The sequence below is a fragment of the Eleutherodactylus coqui genome, chromosome 1 (assembly GCF_035609145.1).
Source record: "Eleutherodactylus coqui strain aEleCoq1 chromosome 1, aEleCoq1.hap1, whole genome shotgun sequence".
NCBI lineage: Eukaryota > Metazoa > Chordata > Amphibia > Anura > Eleutherodactylidae > Eleutherodactylus > Eleutherodactylus coqui.
The window spans coordinates 531,372,244-531,395,670 of NC_089837.1; the positions used below are offsets into that span (position 1 = coordinate 531,372,244).

The 23,427-nt window shown below is 48.9% G+C and overlaps 1 protein-coding gene across 3 annotated transcripts; it reads right to left on the minus strand.

The window, feature by feature from the left end:
• Window positions 1-396: 396 nt before the first annotated feature.
• LOC136591285 (ecto-ADP-ribosyltransferase 5-like) lies at window positions 397-22,521 on the minus strand. 3 transcript variants are annotated; one of them, XM_066588509.1, is made up of 5 exons: window positions 22,284-22,521; window positions 20,155-20,213; window positions 7,644-8,349; window positions 6,279-6,311; window positions 397-930 (listed from the first exon to the last, which is right to left on the minus strand). In XM_066588509.1, exons 2-5 carry the CDS (start codon window positions 20,197-20,199, stop codon window positions 854-856), a joined length of 861 nt encoding a protein of 286 aa, XP_066444606.1. In that variant the 5' UTR covers window positions 20,200-20,213; window positions 22,284-22,521; the 3' UTR covers window positions 397-853. The 3 variants fall into 3 exon arrangements, with proteins under 3 accessions (XP_066444606.1, XP_066444605.1, XP_066444607.1); XM_066588508.1 differs by having other exon boundaries at window positions 22,320-22,520; XM_066588510.1 differs by lacking the exons at window positions 20,155-20,213; window positions 22,284-22,521 and adding an exon at window positions 13,215-13,299.
• Between the last annotated feature and the right edge of the window lie 906 nt (window positions 22,522-23,427).

The following is a 23,427-nucleotide window of genomic DNA, read 5'->3' on the forward strand; positions in this document are numbered from 1 at the left end:
GGTGACGGAGCCCTGCCTAAAGATAGACCATCCCTTTAACCTTTTATCTACTTACATACATGGAAACAGGTGATCTCTGCGCCAACTAGTACATGAACCTGATTAAGGGCTAGTTGCACCAACACCTTTTGATCTAAGTGATTGGGGACTGTAGTCAGGTGATCTTCCCAGCATTCATTGCAACAGTAAAATCATGGCCGCTACCAGCAGCAAATGTGGGTGTAATTTCACTACCCAGGAATCCCGGGTTATCAGCCTAGTCTGCCATCTTGGATTTCAGCAATTGAACTTAGATCAAGGAGTCTCATCCTCCAATATCGGGGGATTAAAGTGAACCGAGATCACGGGCCGATCCGCATGGGGGGAGCATGTTTCTACTTAATCTCACATCAAAACTTTGGTGAAAGCAGACGTTCGTGTTTCTATTTAGCGTGTAAAGAACCGTGTAAGCTCCACCTCTACAAGACCTGGCGAAGCACCAACGGCACAAAACTCGTCCCTCCCCGGTATGTGCCTTGTGTAGCAATAATACACCATAATACATTGTAATGCAGCTGAGAGTCCATTTATCCCGGGTAAAACACCTTCAGGACGTCCATCTTTTTCATCCCGCTCTCCCCCTATCCATGGACAAGTTGAGTACCAGTCAGCCTGGCAGTAAGGAGTACCGTGGTATTATATGCAGCCCCGCCCCCGAGGTCCCGAGCATCTGGACATCTACATCTCCATAGTGGATATGCGCAGCACCATTATGGGGAAAACAGGGGGGGGGGGGGGAATATTCTTCACAGATCGCAGGTTCTATCATGGAGCATCCTTCAACTTGATGATTGGCGAATCCCAATCGGAGGCTTCAGCTGATCAGAAACCTTGTAGCTGAGATGACTACAATACTCATCATCACCAGCAGGGGCGTTAGTATGGCTGGAGCTGAGAAATAGGAAAAAACAAAAGTATCAGAATATGATTTTTTAGGACAATTCCCCGCTCCATAACGATATTCCATTTGTAGTCTGCATAGTAGTCTTCAGCTGCAGGGAGACTACAACTTCCAGCATGCCCTAACAGACGCATATTGTGCATTCTTAACATATTGTCCTAAAGATCCTCAGATCTTCTTATGGTTACAGATATAGAGGTACACCCTCAAATAAGGACAAAAGTTCACCCTTACCTGAGGATCCATAGGTACATCTACACCTGGGGATACATAGGTACATCCACACCTAAATATACATAGGTACATCCTCACCTGAGAATACATAGGTACATCCACACCTGAGCATACATAGGTAGATCCACACCTGAGGATACATAGGTACACCCTCACCTGAGGATACATAGGTACATCCACACCTGAGGATACATAGGTACATCCACACCTGAGGATACATAGGTACACCCTCACCTGAGGATACATAGGTACATCCACACCTGAGCATACATAGGTACATCCACACCTGAGCATACATAGGTACATCCCCACCTGAGGATACATAGGTACATCCACACCTGAGGATACATAGGTACATCCACACCTGAAGATACATAGGTACACCCTCACCTGAGAATACATAGGTACATCCACACCTGAGAATACATAGGTACATCCACACCTGAGAATACATAGGTACATCCACACCTGAGAATACATTGGTACATCCACACCTGAGCATACATTGGTACATCCACACCTGAGCATACATTGGTACATCCACACCTGAGCATACATAGGTACATCCACACCTGAGGATACATAGGTACACCCACACCTGAGGATACATAGGTACATCCACACCTGAGGATACATAGGTACATCCACACCTGAGCATACATTGGTACATCCACACCTGAGCATACATAGGTACATCCACACCTGAGCATACATAGGTACATCCCCACCTGAGGATACATAGGTACATCCACACCTGAGGATACATAGGTACATCCACACCTGAAGATACATAGGTACACCCTCACCTGAGAATACATAGGTACATCCACACCTGAGAATACATAGGTACATCCACACCTGAGAATACATTGGTACATCCACACCTGAGCATACATTGGTACATCCACACCTGAGCATACATTGGTACATCCACACCTGAGCATACATAGGTACATCCACACCTGAGGATACATAGGTACACCCACACCTGAGGATACATAGGTACATCCACACCTGAGCATACATTGGTACATCCACACCTGAGCATACATAGGTACATCCACACCTGAGGATACATAGGTACACCCACACCTGAGGATACATAGGTACATCCACACCTGAGAATACATAGGTACACCCTCACCTGAGGATACATAGGTACATCCACACCTGAGAATACATAGGTACATCCACACCTGAGGATACATAGGTACACCCACACCTGAGGATACATAGGTACATCCACACCTGAGGATACATAGGTACATCCACACCTGAGCATACATTGGTACATCCACACCTGAGCATACATAGGTACATCCACACCTGAGCATACATAGGTACATCCCCACCTGAGGATACATAGGTACATCCACACCTGAGGATACATAGGTACATCCACACCTGAAGATACATAGGTACACCCTCACCTGAGAATACATAGGTACATCCACACCTGAGAATACATAGGTACATCCACACCTGAGAATACATTGGTACATCCACACCTGAGCATACATTGGTACATCCACACCTGAGCATACATTGGTACATCCACACCTGAGCATACATAGGTACATCCACACCTGAGGATACATAGGTACACCCACACCTGAGGATACATAGGTACATCCACACCTGAGCATACATTGGTACATCCACACCTGAGCATACATAGGTACATCCACACCTGAGGATACATAGGTACACCCACACCTGAGGATACATAGGTACATCCACACCTGAGAATACATAGGTACACCCTCACCTGAGGATACATAGGTACATCCACACCTGAGGATACATAGGTACATCCACACCTGAGAATACATAGGTACATCCACACCTGAGGATACATAGGTACATCCACACCTGAGAATACATAGGTACATCCACACCTGAGAATACATAGGTACACCCTCACCTGAGGATACATAGGTACATCCACACCTGAGAATACATAGGTACATCCACACCTGAGGATACATAGGTACATCCACACCTGAGAATACATAGGTACATCCACACCTGAGAATACATAGGTACATCCACACCTGAGCATACATAGGTACATCCTCACCTGAGCATACATAGGTACACCCTCACCTGAGAATACATAGCTACATCCTCACCTGAGGACAGCAAGGTATATCCTTACCTCTGGACTCAGTGAAATCCATATCATTACCCATGTTGTGCCACTGTTATCTCATTCAGGCCTTAAGTGGTGAGACTGCAGTATAAGTGTCCAGCTCTCCCCCTCCACTTATTACTCACTCCTGCCTCTAGATATTCACAGTTACCTGACATTCCCCCGGACAAGAGCTGTAAGCGGGTCAATAACCCCTTTTCCTCTATTCCCACCTGTATCTGTAGGTGTAGGATTAGCATGCGTGAGCCCCATTGTGTGTCCCTGTACTTGTTAATGAGGTCTTAGAAGAATCATTCACCTGGCAGATGGCTTCTCGCAGGCGCCGGAGCCGAAAGTCAGATTAGGGAAAAATCGTTTAATAAGAGTTATTGGTTGTGTGACGGTCCGAGCCCGAAATGAATTATGTTTTCAGAATCGGGCGGGCCAGATGAACAAAACGCACCTAAACACATTGGGGTGCCAGGCCCAGAACACCCCTAAATTTCGTATCCGCGTACCCAGGCATCATTTACGTGTCATGCTTGGTATCGCTGAATAGATGAAATCATGACCAGCATATATTCCCAATCGGAGGATCGCTTGCAGAGAACAATGGTGAATTAGGATTTTTCCACAAGGGATACATGCGCACCCCAACCCTCCTGAATGACATCAGAGGGGGCATCAGAAAGAACGATGGTCAGACTTCAGAGGTACGCCTCAGCGTAGAGGCCTCGGTCAGATGGGCGTTTTTTCACGCAATTTGCGCATGCGATCCGCGCATATATACACCCAATGCTTCGCAATGGGATTGGTCACATGTCCGCTTTTTATGCGGATGTGCAATAAATTATAGGACACAACGCAGATAGCTCACCAATCAGAGGCAGCTCTCAGGGCTGTGACCAATCAGAGGCAGCTCTCAGGGCTGTGACCAATCAGAGGCAGCTCTCAGGGCTGTGACCAATCAGAGGCAGCTCTCAGGGCTGTGACCAATCAGAGGCAGCCCATTCAGCAGGCGGGGATTTTAAATCCCCGCCTGCTGAATACTACACAGAGCAGTTCAGGAGAACTGCCGGACGGCCGCGGCTGAACTCCGTCTGCAGGGAAAAGGTGAGTATAATTTTTTTTTTAATTTTTACACATTTGCAGGATGCTTTTCAGGGAAGGGCTTATATTTTTAAGCCCTTACCGACAATTCATCCCGCGCACGCCGGCAGCCCATTGCTTTCAATGGAGCCAGCTGTATTACCGGCTCCATTGAATTCAATGGGCGAACATCGTTCTCCTCTGCCACAGCTGTGGTACAGCTGTGGCAGAGGATAGCGGGCAGCGCTCGGCCGTTTCGCCGAAAATGCTGCTAGCTGCAGATTTTTCGGCGAATCGTCAGCCCTGGTCACGCGATTTGCAGATGCGCATCCGTCATGCGATCCGCAAATCGAGCGAAAAAACGCCCGTGTGACCGAGGCCTAAGGCTGTTCCCATTGCTTCAGTGACTCTGCACAGTCACAGGGCCAGATATCCTGAATCTGGTACCTTGCTGTTTGTCTTAAAATACTGTCTTGCTGTGTATACCTGTGTACCCTTATACTCCTGTGTAACAATCTTTCTGTATATCCTTTGTATATATATATATTGACCCGTGGCAATCCTCACCTAAGGTCACAGGTAAAACCTCAAATGAGAACATAGATGTACATCCATACCTGAGGACACAGTTATGGTATTATTGTATCTAGTCGTCACCATGAAGAATGGGTGGAGACAAGAGGAATGCCCCCAAGCAACGCCCACAATTTTATTGGCTGGCCTGGAGAATGGGTGGGCATCATCTCCCCTCCAGCCTCGTGTCACTCAGCCTTCCAGCACTCCCCCCACTTCTGCAACGAAGCAAGTTCCTGGAAGTGGTTCCGGCAGCCCCGCTGCGGCCGCTCCTGCTAGGACAGCTCCTGGATGCAGCTCTAGCAGTGACGCTGCGGCGGCTCCTGGATGGCAGCGCAGCCAGACACAATGGGCATTACTGAACGGGCGGAAACGGGCATTATTTCCCGCGGGATTTCCGCCACTGAAAGTTTGCATAGGAGTGCATTACAATACGCACTCCTATGCAGACGGCCGCGGTTTGGCCGCGCGAAATCTCGCGCGGCAAACAAACCGCGGCATGTCCTATTTTTGTGCGGGGCACGCACTCACCCGGCCGCCGGCTCCGGTCTGCGCATGCGCCGGCTGCGCCGCAGCCGGCACATGAAAGAGCCGGGGCCGCCAGGCGCGGGTGAGTGCGCGCTCGTCACTGCAGGCTCTCGGGTCGGGTCCCGCGGCGAGAATTCTCGCTGCCGGATCCAACCCGCTCATCTGCAGGCGGCCATACACAGCTGTCCGCGGGAGTGCAGATGAGACAGCGGCACAGACAGCTGTCAGCGGGGGACAGGAGCGCAGGCATACACAGTGCAGAAGCCGGTTACAGGGCACAAGGCAGAGTGCTGGAGGGCTGAGTGACACAAGGCTGGAGGGGAGATAATGCCCACCTATTCTCCAGGCCAGCCAATAAATTGTGGGCGTCGCTTGGGGGACGTTCATCTTGTCTCCATCCATTCTTCATGGTGGTGACAAGATACAATAATACCCACAGTTATATCCTCACCTGAGGACACAGAGGTAGATCCTCACATGAGAACATAAAGGTACATCCTCACCTAAGGACCCAGACACATCCTCACCTGACAATATACTGGAATATCTTCACCTGAGGATATAGAGATACATCTTCACTTAAAGATACAGAAGTATATCCTCACCTGAGCTAACAGGTATATTCTTACCTGAGGACACAGAGATGCATCTTCACATGAGAACATAAAGGTACGACCTCACCTGAGGATGTATATCCTCAGCTGAAAACACAGCTACATCCTGATACATGCATGAGAACATACAGGTAGACCCACACCTGCGTGCATAGAGGTACTTCCTCACCTGAGTTATAGGTGCAGCTTTGCCGTTTGCTACCTGAAAACACAAAAGAAACGGATTTCATTCATTACATTCATTAAGAACCCTTGCACTATTAGAAGAAGTGAGGAGGTGTCTGACAGGAGGTGCGGCTGGGGTAGCAGGAGGTATAAAATTATCTTATAGTTTTGCAGACTGAGCTTAAAGTGAAAGCTACCTGAATGCCGTCTTGTTTTGTATATAGACTCAGTTCTGTGCTGATTAAGTCCATATACATAATTATTGCAGTTTGATCAGTTCTTCTGGCACCGCCTGCATCCACCACTAGGAGGAGCTCACTGCATAGTGTATACACTAAATGGCCTCTTTATTAGAGACCCCCATCTAGCAGCACGTTGGACCTCTTTCAGCCTTCAGAACCGCAGCAAGTAATGGAATTGTTCTACAGAAATATCGGCCCCTGCGGACAGGAAGCTTCTTGTAGTCCCTGTAGATTAGATGGCGGTGCTGACATGTTCTGACCGGCTGACAGGAAGGGGTCAGCGATTCATGCTGCTTGTGCCAAATTCTGCCCTCCCATCAGCAACATAAATCCGGCTCCATCTGACCAGGCGATATTTTCCTGCTGCTCAGTGATACAAGTTTTTCGCTCTTTTGCCCGCTGGAGTCTTTCTGTTCCTCTTAGACACAATGGCGCTGGAACTGGCCGTCTGCTGTTATACCATCCGTGCGGAGGAACGGCGAGTTGTGTGTTCGGACACGTTAGTTGGAGCTCCAGCGTTGTGTTCAGCTGACTGTGCAGCCTGTTGGTCAGAGCGATTCCTGACATCCTCCTCCGACCCCTTTCAGTGATGAGTTGTTTCCGTCCACAGGATCCCCTCTCGCTGGATGTTTTCCTCGAACGCGCCATTCTCTGTATACTCTCCACACCGTTACATGAGAAACCGCCCACAATTGGCGGTGAGACCCCGGCTAGTCTAGCACCGATGACCGGCCTCATTAGAAGTCACTCCGATCGCTGGATTTTTCCATCTAACGTGGATTCACACTGAAACTGATCCACGGAAAACTTGTCACGTAACTTTATGCTGCACTCCAAGGTCACAGGGAAAATTACCGTACAGAGGGCGCCAATCGTGAGAGGGCCGGGGGCTGTAATAAAGGGGACAGAAGCTGCAATAAAGAGCCGTGGTCCTAATAAAGGGGTAGTAGTCAGTATATACAGAATTAAAAATAACTCAGTATACAGTAATCTTATGAGCGGCCCCTAGTGGTGACTGCAGGCAGGCAGAATGTTATCGTTTAGCTCTAAGTTGTATTTCTTTTAATGCCACCATTTTGGGTCTCACATAATATATTGTTAAACATGGCGCTGTCTTGCTGACTTACCCCCCAGGTAGGCACAGTTGTAGTAACTACATCTCCTATTGGTGGTCTGCAGAACAAGCCTGTTCCCCTCCTTAATGTACTTAGTGACATGGAACACTTCACCAGTGGGTATGAGCACCTCCTTCTGGGATGGGTAGTGGGAGAACTTCTCTATGTCCACCCCGAAGCACGTGGTGATATTGAAGAACGATGCGTTGCCAAATTGCTGTGCCTGCCTGATGTTGGTGGAGGTGGAAGCAAACTGGCCCAGTCTTATGGTGGCCTGAGGGTCGGACGGCGGCTCAAACTGGACCCTACTGGCTCCTCTGTATGTGGACCATGGTTTCCTATCATAGCCGGCTTGGAGCAAACACAGAGCTCTGGTAAGATAGAAATGCCATGAGTGGAACATGAAGGAGTCGGGATGTTGTCCATATTCCCGGACGGCATAGTTGAAGTCTTTGTACATGGGGACATCCATATAGGTATATAATAATAACGCTATCCCATATTCATCCCTGAAATTATCGGGAAGGAGTCCGGCCAAAGACTTCTTCTCTTCCCATGCTGCAGAGTTGACGTTCCACGCCGCGTCCAGGTCTGGTCTCTGCGCCCGCTCCTTCCTCAGTAACTCGGGAGCGATTGACTCCATTTCATCCACACATCCAATGTACTGATCGTCAAATGAATCCTCGTACATCTCCAGCTGCACACGGAGGCAGAAGACCTTAGAAAACAGGAAAAGGAGTGGTGGTCAGCAGAGAAAATGTCCCATGAAGAAGTAACATAACAAGGTGGTGCCATGGCCACACCATCACAAAACCAACACGCCATCAATGTTACAGGGTCATTAGAGCAGCCCCCATTAACAGAGATAGCCAGGTGGTGGAGAGGTAGCCTTCACAGCCGGGTCTTGGTGGCAGAGGGGGCTTAAAGGCACAGCTATAGGTGGTGGAGAGGTAGCAGTCACAGCCGGGACTTGGTGGCAGAGGCGGCTCAAAGGCCCTTCTGTCAAATAAGGAAACACCAGTATTACACATGGCACATGATTGGGGGGGGGGGGGGGGTTAAGATTTTGCACACACGGATAGAGTTAAAAATCTAATTTTGTGCCATAGAGTACCCCAATAATGCCATACTGTGGCCATCCAATGCTCCTTTCAAAACACCTGTTGCTTCCTGACCCTTTTGCTACCCTGTTTGCATGCTTTGACCACATTGCTCTTCAGACCTGTGTTTGAGCTCCCTGAACCTGGCAATACAAGCCAAAATACAAGCCCAGAACTGCAGCAAATACTTTCCAATCTTTTATCGTCTTTTTTTATTTTAGGCCGCTCCCTTTCTGTTGCCTCACAGTAAGGCTGTTTCCACACAGCCCACTTATAATAGTGCCCCTTAGTGTCCCTATTATAGCATCAGTGCCCTTAAGTGATCCCTAATAGTAATAGTGCCCCTCAGTGATCCTCTCATGGCAATAGTGCCCCTTAGTGTACCTCTCACAATGATACTGCCCCTAAGTCACCCCTAACAGTAATAGTGCTCCTCAGTGATCCTCTCACAGTGATACTGCTCCTCGTTGACCCCTCACAGCAATAGTTCTCCTAATTGACCCTCTCACAGTATCTGTGCCTCTCGGTGACCCCCTCATAGTAAGAATGCTGCTTAGTGATCCCCTCACTGTTATCATACCTATTAACGACCCCATAAAATAGTGCCCTTCAGTGACCTCTTCACAATAATAGTGCCTCTCAGTGACCCCCTTACAATAATAGTGCCCCTTAGTGTCCTTCACACAGTAATAGTGCCCCTCAGTGACCCCCTTACAGTAATAGTGCCCCTTAGTGTCCTTCACACAGTAATAGTGCCCCTCAGTGACCCCCTTACAGTAATAGTGCCCCTTAGTGTCCTTCGCACAGTAATAGTGCCCCTCAGTGACCCCCTTACAGTAATAGTGCCCCTCAGTGACCCCCTTACAGTAATAGTGCCCCTTAGTGTCCTTCGCACAGTAATAGTGCCCCTCAGTGACCCCCTTACAGTAATAGTGCCCCTCAGTGACCCCCTTACAGTAATAGTGCCCCTTAGTGTCCTTCGCACAGTAATAGTGCCCCTCAGTGACCCCCTTACAGTAATAGTGCCCCTTAGTGTCCTTCGCACAGTAATAGTGCCCCTCAGTGACCCCCTTACAGTAATAGTGCCCCTTAGTGTCCTTCGCACAGTAATAGTGCCCCTCAGTGACCCCCTTACAGTAATAATGCCCCTTAGTGTCCTTCGCACAGTAATAGTGCCCCTCAGTGACCCCCTTACAGTAATAGTGCCCCTTAGTGTCCTTCGCACAGTAATAGTGCCCCTAAGAGACCCCTAAAAGTAATAACGCACTGCAGTGACCTTCTGCACAGTAATAGTGCCCCTTAGTGTTCCTCTCACATTAACAATGTGCCCCTCACAGTAATAATACCCCTTAGTGTCCCTCTCACAGTATTAGTGCCCCTGCACAATAACAGTAATGCCCCCTTTCACACAGTAACATTTATAAAATGATCTACATTCCGCTATCAATTCTCCCGCCGGACAGCCCATGCTGCTTCAGTCCCGCACTCATTTCCAGGCACCACGATCACATGTTCCCTGCAGCCAATCCCCAAGCTCAGTGGTGGTATGGCTGATTACTTGCTACACGGCACGTGAGCTGAACAGTAGGGCCGTGGGGCAGGGCTCCTGCTGCAACCAAATGCCATACAGCTAGACCGAGCTTCATGGCTGATCTACTGGGACACATATAGAATTCTGGAGCTCTTCATTTGTTCTGAGACTGACGGTGATATTCTCTACATTTCATGCTGCTTTATGTATCGGCTGACATTTTGCAGTAAACAATACAGAAAGGTCACCGAAGTGCATTACTGGCAAAGACAAAGGGGTCCTTGTGATGGAGTCAGACTGATGGATATGGAGCCCATAACTCCTTGTCGTCTGTAATATCACCCGGCCTACACTGTACAGAGGAGGCAGACCTGGGGGGAGGGGGGGCAGAGGGGTCGGCGCCCCTGGGCTCTGGTGTCTGAGGGGGCAAAGTGCCCTCTGCTATATACCAAGGCGCCAGCGTAGATGTAGGGAGCGTTTAACACAATGTTCACCCAAAAAGCAGCAGAGATCGCAGCATCTTTGTTTTTATGTTTCCTAATTTGCTTTTTACTGTATTATTTATTGTGGGGATTTGATGTTTTTCCTTGTGGGTTTTTCATGCTGTGATTATGTGATGTGCACATGCTGCGGTGGGTGGCCGGTGACCAGGGTTCAGGATACAAGGCGGACATCAGACTTACAGAAGTAGAGATTCTTATTATAACTGCTGATGACAAGTGATGATTATTATTTTTGGATGAGTAACTGTTATGCAACACTCTAACGTTTTCAGTAGTCGGGCCTGAGAATCACTATCTAATAATCACAACACTTAGTGCATACAGTAAGCGATGTAGAGTTGGCGCACACCTTTACAGAAAAGCACCTGTACAATCAGGAAGCAATGTTCCTAAAGAAAGCTAGAACTTGAACACGGCCGATTACCGCACACAGTCTGTATTTGGCAAAGGAGTCATCTGAGAACTTGTACACAACAACAAAGATGATAACTTCTGACCCCAAGACTCAGCAAGGTTCTAGCTAAATAATGTGGTTTGTCTGAGTCCCTACCTGCAGGCCTGCTTACTATCTGACTCTGGTTGTGTGCACACACTTAGTTTTTACTGAGGTACTTCCTCACTTACAAACTCTAGTGTCCTCTGTACTGTGATGGGGGTGAAGAAATCTCGAATGTCCACTCCTGGTCTCCGATAAGCTGTAAAAGGAAGCGTCAGTCTCTGTAATGGCTCCACAGTGTCTCTCTGGATGAGACCTTTGTGGTTCCGCAGTACGAACTCCTGCAGTACAGGCTCAGCAATCCTTCCTAGTACAGTGCTGCCCCCACAACAGTAGGAAGCCCACTGAGTCTCTAAGCTGCCCCTACCCTTGGACAGCTACACAAAGTCCTTGGCAGCTCTCTCTGCTCTCTAAAGTGCTTCTCTCTCATGTTCCCCGTCCTCAGGAAGTTTGCGCCAATTTCAGGCATGGAGCTTCGTTTTGGTGAGACAACATTCACTCAAGCAAATATATGTTTGCACAAACATACAAATTGTCGCAGCTGGCCCTTACAGATCCCCCAGGACATAAATTTCACTTGATACAAAGTATATGGCCCCTGCCAATATTCTTAGTAATAGCTAAATTGACTGATGTACATTAAGGGAAAGATCGTGTAACTGCTCAGCCGCATTCACTCCTACCGGATGGTACCAGATGAGTAGCTGAAGGGCGGAATCAGAGGAGGGAAGATGAGTTGGAGTTATTTCCAACATCAGCGTAATCTTGCAAATACAAAAAGAGGAAAACCTGCAAAGACAACAGGGGGCGCTCCTCACCGCCGCGCCATTCACTGTCACCTTCAACACTCCAAGGGAAGCACAAAAACCCCATAGCAGTAACTGAATGGACCTGCGGTGAATGGCTGCCAACATCCCCAGGGTCACAGCATTAATTTTGGTGCCAACCCCCAGTGTGATGGCATCTGATAATCACATTGTACATGGAAAAAGCAGCGCAAATAAGGGAAAGACCCCCGGACACCCTGCAGATAAAGAGGCTCTGGGGAGCTAGATGAATCCTGTTGGCCCCAACTGAATTGTGGCCCCTTGTACTGCAGTGGTACCTCATAGGTAATAACTCTGCCCCCAGGATCAGCACTTTAGTGACGGCTAGATGTGTGACTCTTCAAAGAAAGAGCCCTTTCAATCAGGGGGACATAATCTTCACTTGATCCAATGCATTATCTAATCACTTAGATACTTTGATTCCTGTAACATCAGAGGTTATGTCCCCCCAAAGAAGCTTCAGTTGGGTGATGGAGGCGGAGTTTCGAAAGGATCTAATCTGTTACTTACTTCACTTTTATAGCACTTTGTGTGAATAAACTCCTTTAGAGACCCTTTAGACGAGCGCTGGCAAGTGCCACAAGCACCCGGGGTTTCCCGATAATGCCAGCTGTACCTGTAAGTGTGGTGCGGGCCGGCAATTACCGCTATTATGGAAGCATTAACGGTACTCGTATAGCAGCGCCCTTACAGAGTCTTTTAACCAGTTGGGGGATGATTTCGCTGTTTACACTGCTTATGACGCCAACATTTTCAGTGTGAAAGTGTGGTACCTAAAAGGGAGTTGTCAGGTCCTATAAGCTCCGTAAACTAAACTATGGGCTGATAGAAGAAGCGGTGCTGAGTCCCGGGATGTGTCTGTCATACTCACTTACCCGCTGTCCGTCTCCAAAGAAACTGCACAATGCTTGCTTCCTATGTAACTGTCTTGGAGTGGAGTGGGTCAGCTGACCACACTGCTGCAGCCTTCCTTGGTTTTCAGAGGTGTTGTTGATTGGTTAGCCTCTGTTTAATTATTCCTGATTTTGCAGTGTGTTGCTGGTTATAGTGTAAGCTATGTGAATTTGTATCCAGCATTCCCTGTATACTCCTAATATCTTGCTCCTAGACTAGCTTTGTTTCTTACCAGTGTAATTTTGCTCTTGTGGCTATTTCTAGTTCAGTCCTTGCTTCTTAGCCTTGTAATTCGCTTTCTTTTCCCTGTTTGCACGTCTACTTTTCTTGCTTTTCAGTTTAATTCTGCTCCACTTGCTTTTCTTGTCTCTGGGTCTTAGTGCCCTCTAATTCTTTGTGCCAGAATCAGTGTTTCAGATAGGGTTTCCATTGGGGATAACCAGGGACAGCGGTGGCTGGTGTTTGGGTCACTGAAAGGGATTGATTAGGGAAAGCCTTAGTGAGAGCTAACATTAGGCTCTGTTGCTGTCGGTTTGTTTTTACTATCTGTTCACCATCATTATCTGGCTGCCATCACCACCATCCTCTGGTTACAAGACCGCACTATGACCTATTGGTGAACTCATATTCCTGCATCTTTGTTACCTGCTAGTGTTGATACGTGTTTCATATTATTGCTCCAGACTGCTGGCTATCATGTAATTTGGCTCAGCTGTAAATTCCGGGAATATCTACATGCTGGGAGACCCCATCAGTACCCAGGAAAGGCAGCTACTGTCGATGAAGTCCAGTTGTGTCGTCTTGAGTCCATTAGGTACCATCACTTTTCTGAAAAGTGCGTGGGGCTTGTTGGGAGGGGGTGTGGCTGTTCCAGACTGGCAGATTTTAACCCCTTAGTGGTGGCCCCATTGTTTTTTTATACCCTAACTAAGTGGGTTTTAATCCTAGAGGACGTAAAAACATCCCCTTTGGATTAAAGCCCTCTTGGCTGAGGACGTGACAGCTCCATGCTGTCGGTGCCCGCAGATAGCTAACAACATGGAGCTGTCATCCTGGGCTGTGGGCAGTCCACCCCGGCAGTGAAAAAAAAGTTAATAAAAGTTAAAGATTCAGCTGCCCTGATGGATCGGATCCATCAGGGAAGCTGAAATTGCTCACCTGTCTTATCCGTGGTGTCCCGCGGTGAAGGGGTCCTCAGGGACCCGTCTCCGCTGTTCTACGCATGGGCGCCAGACGAATGACATCACGCGCATGCGCAGAAGGCCGGGGGCCCCGGCAAATTTAAAATCTCCTGGCTCTCAGCACCTGAAGGTAACCGGGAACCAGAAGATGTCACCGGGGACCGCGGTGAGCGGTCCCTGGGCCCGTGATCACCGCTATCCCAATGGATAGCGGCGATCATGAAAAAGTTGAAATAAAAGTTAGTTTCACCTCCCCTCATGGATCGTATCTATGAAGAGAGGTGAAAATACTCACCCCCAGTCCTCAGTGATGTCCCAGTTTTCCGGGACCTGAAGTCCCCTTCTGCGCATGTGCGCCCAACGTCAATCATCGGGCGAGTGCACAGAGGAGCTCGAGCCCCAAGAAATTTAAAATCCCTCTGCTCCTGGCTGCCATGTGTAGTCAGAAGCAGAGGGATGTCACCCAGCATGTGATCACTGTTATCCAATGGATAACAGTAATCATGTAAAGTAAAAAAAAAGTGTAAAAAAGTAAAAAAAAAAAAAGTTTGAAAAAGTTTAAAAAGCTTACGTTTCATCTCCCCCCATATCCGTGAGGGAGGATGAAAGTACATACCTAAGAAGCCCGGATTTATCTGCAGACCCCAGCTTCTGCGCACGCGCCCCTCGCCGAGATAGCAAATGCATGCTCAAAAGCTGTGGATTGCCAGGGTAATTTAAAATCTTCCTGCTCCTGCCTACAAAACTTAGCTGAGAGCCTGGAGATTTCACGGGGACCGTGGTGAGCGGTTCCTGACCCCGTGTTCGCTGTTATCCAATGGATAATGGCGATCACGAAAAAAGTAAAAAAAACTGTTGAAGTTTCATCTCCCCTCATCGATGCGATCGGTAAGAGGAGAAGAAACTTTTTACCGGAGGCCTCCATATTTGAACCCTGACGGGTTCCTCCTCCATGGACCTTCCATAAATTCTGCGCATGCGACCGCCGGCAAAACACCGTACACATGCGCAGGAGGCGGGGAGCCCAGGAAACTTGAAATCTCTTTGCCCCAAGCGCCAACGGTCACCGAGAGCCTGGAGCAGTGATCTCGTTGAGCGGTCCCCGGTCACATGATAAAAAAAAAGCGATCTACCCAGGCCGGTCTCACATGACCGGATAGGAATTAGATTCCGCATGCGTCTGATCCGCGGTAATACACAGCGCCATGTCTGGCTCACAGCTGGGATCCGCTGCGGGCCTCTGCAAGCGGATTCTGCATACGGCCGTGTGAGCCCGGCGTTATTCAGACCGCTACCTGTAATTTACAAGAAGCCCCGGGAACGCTCGCCTTCCTGCAGTTCCAGTAGCAGCTTGTTGAGCGTCTTCTGTGTCAGACCGCCGCACCTCAGCGAGCTTACAGAGACTCACAGAGCGCCACTTTACACCCCGTCCCTGCCACTGAGGGCAAGAAATACCCCCCAAAAAGCATGACAGGAGGGGGATACCCGATGTTATTGCCCCATGTGCCCATCCCAACCAGCCTCCGTAATTACCCCTGTCTTCGAAAAAAACACACAGTTTACTTTTACTTTTATCTAAGATTTGGGGAACGTCGAAAGTGTGTGTGTGTGGGGGGGGGCGAGGGAGGGGGGGATTAAGGAGTCAATTTTTTTCCCGGACCAGTGGGCAATGGGGCCTGGAATGTATTCAGTTGTGCCCTGCAATCCAACGGGTGCTCTTCCATTATAGGTCTAGCCATGTGTCCTGTAAGTAGATTAGGGCCACAAGGGGGATGTTTGTGAACACGGGACAAACGGGGGTATCCATTTTGGGGTGAATGTCTTCATTCCTGTGTACACTGTACAAAAAAAAACAGTTTTTAAAATGACACAATTGCCCCAAAAAATGAAAATCGTAATTTTTTCCTTCTGCTTTGCTTAGATTCATTTAAATACTGTGGGGTCAAAATACGCAGTACACCCCTAGATGAATTTGTTAAGGGGTCTAGTTTTCAAAGCGAGTTCATTTGTGGGGGCGCTCCATTGTTTTGGCCGCTCAATGGCTCTGCAAGTAGTGGGTAATGGGGCCTGGAATTAATTCCGCTGTGCCCTGAAATCCAACGGGTGCTCCTTCCATTAGAGGCCGAGCCATGTGTCCTGTAAGTAGATTAGGGCCACAATGGGTATGTTTCTGAATACGGCACAAACATGGGGATCCATTTTGGGGTGCAAGTCTTCATTCATGTGTGTGCTGTACAAAGAAACTGTTTTTAAATTTACACAATTGCCAAAAAAATGAAAATTGTAATTTTTTTCATTCTGCTTTGCTCAGATTCATTCAAAAATTGTAGGGTTAAAATACACAGTACACCCCTAGAGGGATTCGCTAAGGGGTCTAGTTTTCAAAATGGGGTCATTTGTGGGGGTCCTCTATCGTTTTGGCCGCTCAATGGCTCTACAAGTGGGTAATGGGGCCTAAATCACCATCAAGCAAAATGTCTGTTCTGAAAGCCCCCGGCTGCTCCTCTCATTTTGGGCCCCGTTGTGCATCCAGACATAAGATTAGGGCCACAATGGGTATATCTCTGAACACGGGAGAAACGGGGGGATCCATTTTGGGGTTTCAATCCTCATTTTTATGTGCACTGTAGAAAAAAATCCTGTGAAAATATGAAATTTTATTTTTTCTCCTCTAAATTGCATTAATTCCTGAAAATAAACTGTGGGGTCAAAATCCTCCTGACCCCTCAGTGAGTAAATTACGGGGTGTAGTTTGTAAAACAGGGTAATTTGTGGGGGTATCTATCATTCTGACACTCATGAGCCTTTCCAATCTTGGCTTGGTGCCGGAAAACAAAGTGTTCCTCAAAATGCTGAAAAGTAATGTTAAATTTGTACGTCTCCTAAATAGTTAAAAAACTGACAGCTCTTCAAACGTGCTTCCAGAATAAAGTAAACAGATGGAAATATATATCTTAGCAAAATGTGTGCAGTACGTTCGCACATATTTGAGATATTACAGTTGAAAATGTGAAAAAAATGACAATTTTTTCAAAATGTTCCCAATTTTGGCGCTTTTAATAAATATTCACAAATTCTATTGGTCTATTTTTTCCACCTAAATGAAGTCCAACATGTGGCGAAAAAACATGTCAGAATCACTGGGATATGTAAAACCTTTACGGAGTTATTCTATGTAAAAAGTGACACTTGGCAGATTTCCAAAATTTGGCTGCATCACTAAGGCACAAACAGGCTTGGTCACTAAGGGGTTAATGTTTAATTAATGTCAAAAACTGTCGCAAAAAATAAATCCATAAATGTACACATTAAAAAAAGATTAAAAAAAAATTCTAGTTGTTTTTTTTTAAATTAGTATATATTTAAGCTGAAGTAAAGCAGGGGGTCGGGCTGCTCATTCAGTTTGGACATTTTGATATATATATCTACAGCTTCGGACTACAGGGCGCACGCGGCGAGCGCTCTGGTTTTTGGCAGCCGTGCGTCATTTTATTTTTTATGTATGTTTTTAATTTATTCTGTAATTTTTTTAACATATTTTTGTAACTTTTTTTTACCATCTATGACCCCCATGGCATCATTTATATGAGACCTCTGGGGGTCAGTCACATGCATCCATAGGAAAACATCCCCCTACAGTGACATCAGTCACTACCAGAGCTGATCGGGGTCTGCTGGGACCCTGCAGCTCTGCTGTGCTAGGGGCACCCAGCGGTCACATGATCGCGTCATGGAAATAATGCTTTCACTTTCTAGTATATAGAGCTCATTGAGTCATATGTAGCTGGGAAAGGAGAAGCTACAAACAAGCTGCAGCAGCCCATGACAGCGCTCAGGGCTCAGCGCTGCCATTACCTGCTCTAGCGGGTTTACGGGGTGTCACAGCTCCCTGTAAGTAGACAGTGGAGACTGGAGCCGGCGGTGGAGGACAGTCAGAGAGGTGAGTAACTACGTAGGTGTTAGTGGACGCCCCTTTTTTCCATTTTCGGTTTCAGTTTCTCCTCCCACTCTCTCACTGATCGCCGGCGCTGTCGGAGGGCTTGTAGTCGAGTTGTAGTTTTCAGTAGTTATTTGCATATTTCCCAGAGGAGCCGCCGGGCCTTATAAGTCTCCTCACTTTCCTTCTAGATCAGGGGTGTCAAACTCATTTTCACCGAGGACCACATCGGGCTTATGGTGACCTTCAAAGGGCCGATTGTAAGACAGCACAGTAAGGGCCGGCTCACACAAGCGTATTTGCGTACATAATATGCAGTGAATAGAAGCCATTGGTTTCAGTGATTTCATTCCCATGATGTATATTGTCACACAGCATGACCTATTTTGTTGCGTACTATGCTCCGCAATAGGCCATTGAAGTGAATGGGCCACGCAGGAAACCGATGTATTCACTGCATATTAGCGCACCATCTCAGTGGGCCCGTCTGGGTTCTTTTCTGCATGCCCAAATACGTAGGTATAAGCGATTTTCGATTGCGCAAATACGTAGCGCATTTGTGCGACCGAAATGCAATTACGTCCGTGTGAATGAACCCTAATAGTGACCCCTATAGTGGTCGCAGTGATAAGTGACCCCTATAGTGGTCGCAGTAGTCATAGTGACCCCTATAGTGGTCACAGTAGTCATAGTGACCCCTATAGTGGTCGCAGTAGTCATAGTGACCCCTATAGTGGCCCCAGTGAAAATAGTGACCCCTATAGTGGTCACAGTAGTCATAGTGACTCTCATAGTGGCCCCAGTAAAAATATTGACCCCCACAGTGGCCCCAGTATTAACAGGGTACCCCACAGTGGCCCCAGTAGTAATAGCGACCCCCACAGTAATATTAACCTCCTCCCAGCAGCAATATAACCCCCACCAGCAATATTAACCCCTTCCCCCCGCACCAATATTAACCCCCACCCACCCAGCAGCAATATTAACCCCCACCAGCAATATTACCACCCCACCTCCACAGCAATATTAACCCCCTCCCAGCAGCAAAATACCCCCCCCCCCCCAAACACACCAGCAATATTAACCCTCTCACCCCCGGCAGCAATATTAACCTCCTCCCAGCAACAACAATATTAACTCCCCACCCCCCAGCAGCAATATTGACTTCCCCCTTCCCCAGCCATATGCTTACCTCCTCCTTCGGTCAGCGCCGCTCCTCCTCGGATCGTGCTGAGCCCGGGTGGCATATTATCTTTTTCCACAAGACTTCTGCACTATTGAGCAATTCCAGCAACCTGATTGGTTGCTTGGTGAATCAGCGAACCCAGACAACCAATCACTGTGAATCAGCCAACCCAGACAACCAATCACTGTGAATCAGCCAACCCAGACAACCAATCACTGTGAATCAGCCAACCAATCACGTTGCTGGAATTGCTCAATAGTGCAAAAGTCTTGTGGAAAAAGTTCCTATGCGCCCGAGTGCACAGTGAGCAGCACGGCACGCTTCCTCCCTGAGTCCTCTCCTGCGGAACTGAAGAGCAGGGGACTCAGGGGAGAAGGGACCAGCGCTGTCAGTGTGATTACAAGTGGGGAGCTGCGGCACCCCAGCTGGTAATCACTACAGTGGTGAGCGGCCGTCGGCATGCCGCGGGCCACATAACATGAGGCAGCGGGCCGGATTCGGCCCGCGGGCCTTGTGTTTGACACATGTGTTCTAGATGCTCCCCTTAAGGAGTGTTGATGCCCCTCCTGTTTTCAGATCATGTGACCCCTAATTAGTGATATCAGCTGGGATTCAAGTTTGGGTTTTACATTCGTTCTGTTGTAACTTTTTGCTATGGCTAAGGGCGCCGATGGCACGGCAGCGCGGCACAATCTGACCTGTCCTGCTGCGTGGCGTCTGCGGCCCGAATACGCCATTTTTAAAATATGTTTGTAATAAAAGTTCCTTTTTACATTTCTTGTTCTCGCATCGATTGAGCTTTTCCCCTCGGTGCCACCGGACCCCTCATGTCCATCCATTACTGATGGAAGCAATGGTAGATGTGTACCTGTTGTGCCAGCAGGAAGACCAACCAGAAGAGCCGCCCAGTCATTGCCGGAGGAGAACCTGCAGGAAACACCAGGAGTCACCCAAAGTAATACTAGAGAGACGGGGGAGAGACACAGGGGACAGGAAGAGACAGCCGCGGGGACAGGAAGAGACAGACATGGGAGCATGAAGAGACAGACGCGGGAGCAAGAAGAGACCGACACGGGAGCATGAAGAGACAGACACGGGAGCAAGAAGAGACAGATGCGGGGACAAGAAGAGATAGCCGCGGGGACAAGAAGAGACAGACGCCGGGACAAGAAGAGCAGACACGGGGACAAGAAGAGACAGCCGCGGGGACAGGAAGAGACAGACGCGGGGAGAAGAAGAGCAGACACGGGGACAAGAAGAGCAGACACGGGGACAAGAAGAGACAGCCGCGGGGACAAGAAGAGACAACTGTGGGGACAAGAAGAGACAGACATGGGGACAGGAAGAGACAGACGCGGGGACAAGAAGAGACAGCTGTGGGGACAGGAAGAGACAGACATGGGGACAGGAAGAGACAGACGCGGGGACAAGAAGAGACAGCCGCGGGGACAGGAAGAGACAGCCGCGGGGACAGGAAAAGACAGACGCGGGGACAGGAAGAGACAGCCGCGGGGACAAGAAGAGCAGACACAGGGACAAGAAGAGACAGCCGCGGGGACAGGAAGAGACAGCAGCGGGGACAGGAAGAGACAGACATGGGGACAAGAAGAGACCGACATGGGAGCATGAAGAGACAGACGCGGGAGCAAGAAGAGACACACGGGGACAAGAAGAGACAGGCGCGGGGACAAGAAGAGACAGGCGCGGGGACAAGAAGAGACAGGCGCAGGGACAAGAAGAGACATACGTGGGAACAAGAAGAGACAGACATGGGAGCATGAAGAGACAGACACGGGAGCAAGAAGAGACAGATGCGGGGACAAGAAGAGATAGCCGCGGGGACAAGAAGAGACAGACGCCGGGACAAGAAGAGCAGACACGGGGACAAGAAGAGACAGCCGCGGGGACAGGAAGAGACAGACGCGGGGAGAAGAAGAGCAGACACGGGGACAAGAAGAGCAGACACGGGGACAAGAAGAGACAGCCGCGGGGACAAGAAGAGACAACTGTGGGGACAAGAAGAGACAGACATGGGGACAGGAAGAGACAGACGCGGGGACAAGAAGAGACAGCTGTGGGGACAGGAAGAGACAGACATGGGGACAGGAAGAGACAGACGCGGGGACAAGAAGAGACAGCCGCGGGGACAGGAAGAGACAGCCGCGGGGACAGGAAAAGACAGACGCGGGGACAGGAAGAGACAGCCGCGGGGACAAGAAGAGCAGACACAGGGACAAGAAGAGACAGCCGCGGGGACAGGAAGAGACAGCAGCGGGGACAGGAAGAGACAGACATGGGGACAAGAAGAGACCGACATGGGAGCATGAAGAGACAGACGCGGGAGCAAGAAGAGACACACGGGGACAAGAAGAGACAGGCGCGGGGACAAGAAGAGACAGGCGCGGGGACAAGAAGAGACAGGCGCAGGGACAAGAAGAGACATACGTGGGAACAAGAAGAGACAGACATGGGAGCATGAAGAGACAGATGCAGGGACAAGAAGAGAGGCGTGGGGACAAAAAGAGACAGGCATAGGGACAAGAAGAGACAGATGTGGGGACAAGAAGAGACAGATGCAGGAGCAAGAAGAGACAGACTCGGAGACAAGAAAAGAGACAGACGTGGGGACAAGAAGAGACATACGCGGGAACAGACATAACAGGGATCTTAAGAGACCTCAGAGTTAGGGCTCCCACCCACTAGCGTTTTTTTTCACTGCGAAATTCGCACGTTTTTTTTTTCTACAGGAGGTCTATGGGAGTTGTAAAGCTAAAATCGCGATCGCGCAAAATCGCAATTTACCACGAAATCGCGATTTTGCGCAATCGCGATTTTAGCTTTACAACTCCCATAGCCCAAAGACCCCTGCAGAAAAAAAAAAAACGCTGCGAATTTCGCAGTAAAAAAACGCTAGTGGGTGGGAGCCCTTAAATTAGAGACAGGAGGGAGTAGAGACAGTAGAGAAGGATAAGATCTGCCGGTGGTCTCTCCACTCACCCCGCCTGTGCCCCGCTGCCCGGCGTCTCCACTCACCCTGTCTGTGCCCCGATGCCCGGCGTCTCCGCTCCCCCTTCCTTGGCTGCTGGGTCTTGGGACAAGCTGCACTAACAATGAGTGAACTTTCCTCCTGGCAGCCGCTATAATTAGCCCCCGTGTAGCAGCTGGCGCTGTCGTAGCCCGACCGGTCAGCCTGGAGTCACTTCACATGAGAATTACAGGAAGCGAAAGACGAAGAAATGAAAACCTCACAAAACCATAATCATCCGAAAGAGAAATAACATTTCCTATTGTGTCACCAAAGTCCCATAAGGGGGCAACGGTGGTGGCGCGAGCAGCAGAGGGGTCATCAAGAGTAACGTACAAGTATAAAGAGGACTTTGTAGACTCATAGAGGACAGGACTCCTCCGGACCCCCACCAAACTCCTCCAGACCCCGACGAGTTCCTCCGGACCCCTATGAGCTCCTCCAGACCTCCACGCGTTTCTCCGGACCCCCACTGAACTTTGTTTTTGTCTTCTGATGTTCCCATTCTGATGTGACACAAAAGTATAACAAGAAGGTTCTTATATTTCAGTTTTAGCAAGTAGAAGAGCCCAAGTGCATTCATGACGGCCCCTTTATTACCCCTCAACTGGTAGAATGTTGGACCTGTTTCAGCCTTCAGAACCGCAGCAAGTGATTGAATCGTCCTGCAGGAATATCGGCCCCTGCGGACAGGAAGCTTCTTGTAGTCGCTGCAGATTAGATGGCGGTGCTGACATGTTCTGACCAGCTGACAGGAAGGGGTCAGCGATTTATGCTGCTTGTGCCAAATTCTGACCTCCCATCAGCAACACAAATCTGGATCATCTGACCAGGAGATGTTTCTCCGCTGCTCAGTGATACAAGTTTTGCGCTCTTTTACCCGCTGGGGTCTTTCTGTTCCTCTTAGACACAATGGCGCTGGAACTGGTCGTCTGCTGTTATACCATCCGTGCGGAGGAACGGCGAGTTGTGCGTTCAGACACGTTAGTTGGAGCCCCAGCGTTGTATTCAGCTGACTGTGCAGCCTGTTGGTCAGAACGATTCCTGACATCCTCCTCCGACCCCTTTCAGTGATGAGTTGTTTCCGTCGACAGGATCCTCTTTCGCTGGAGGTTT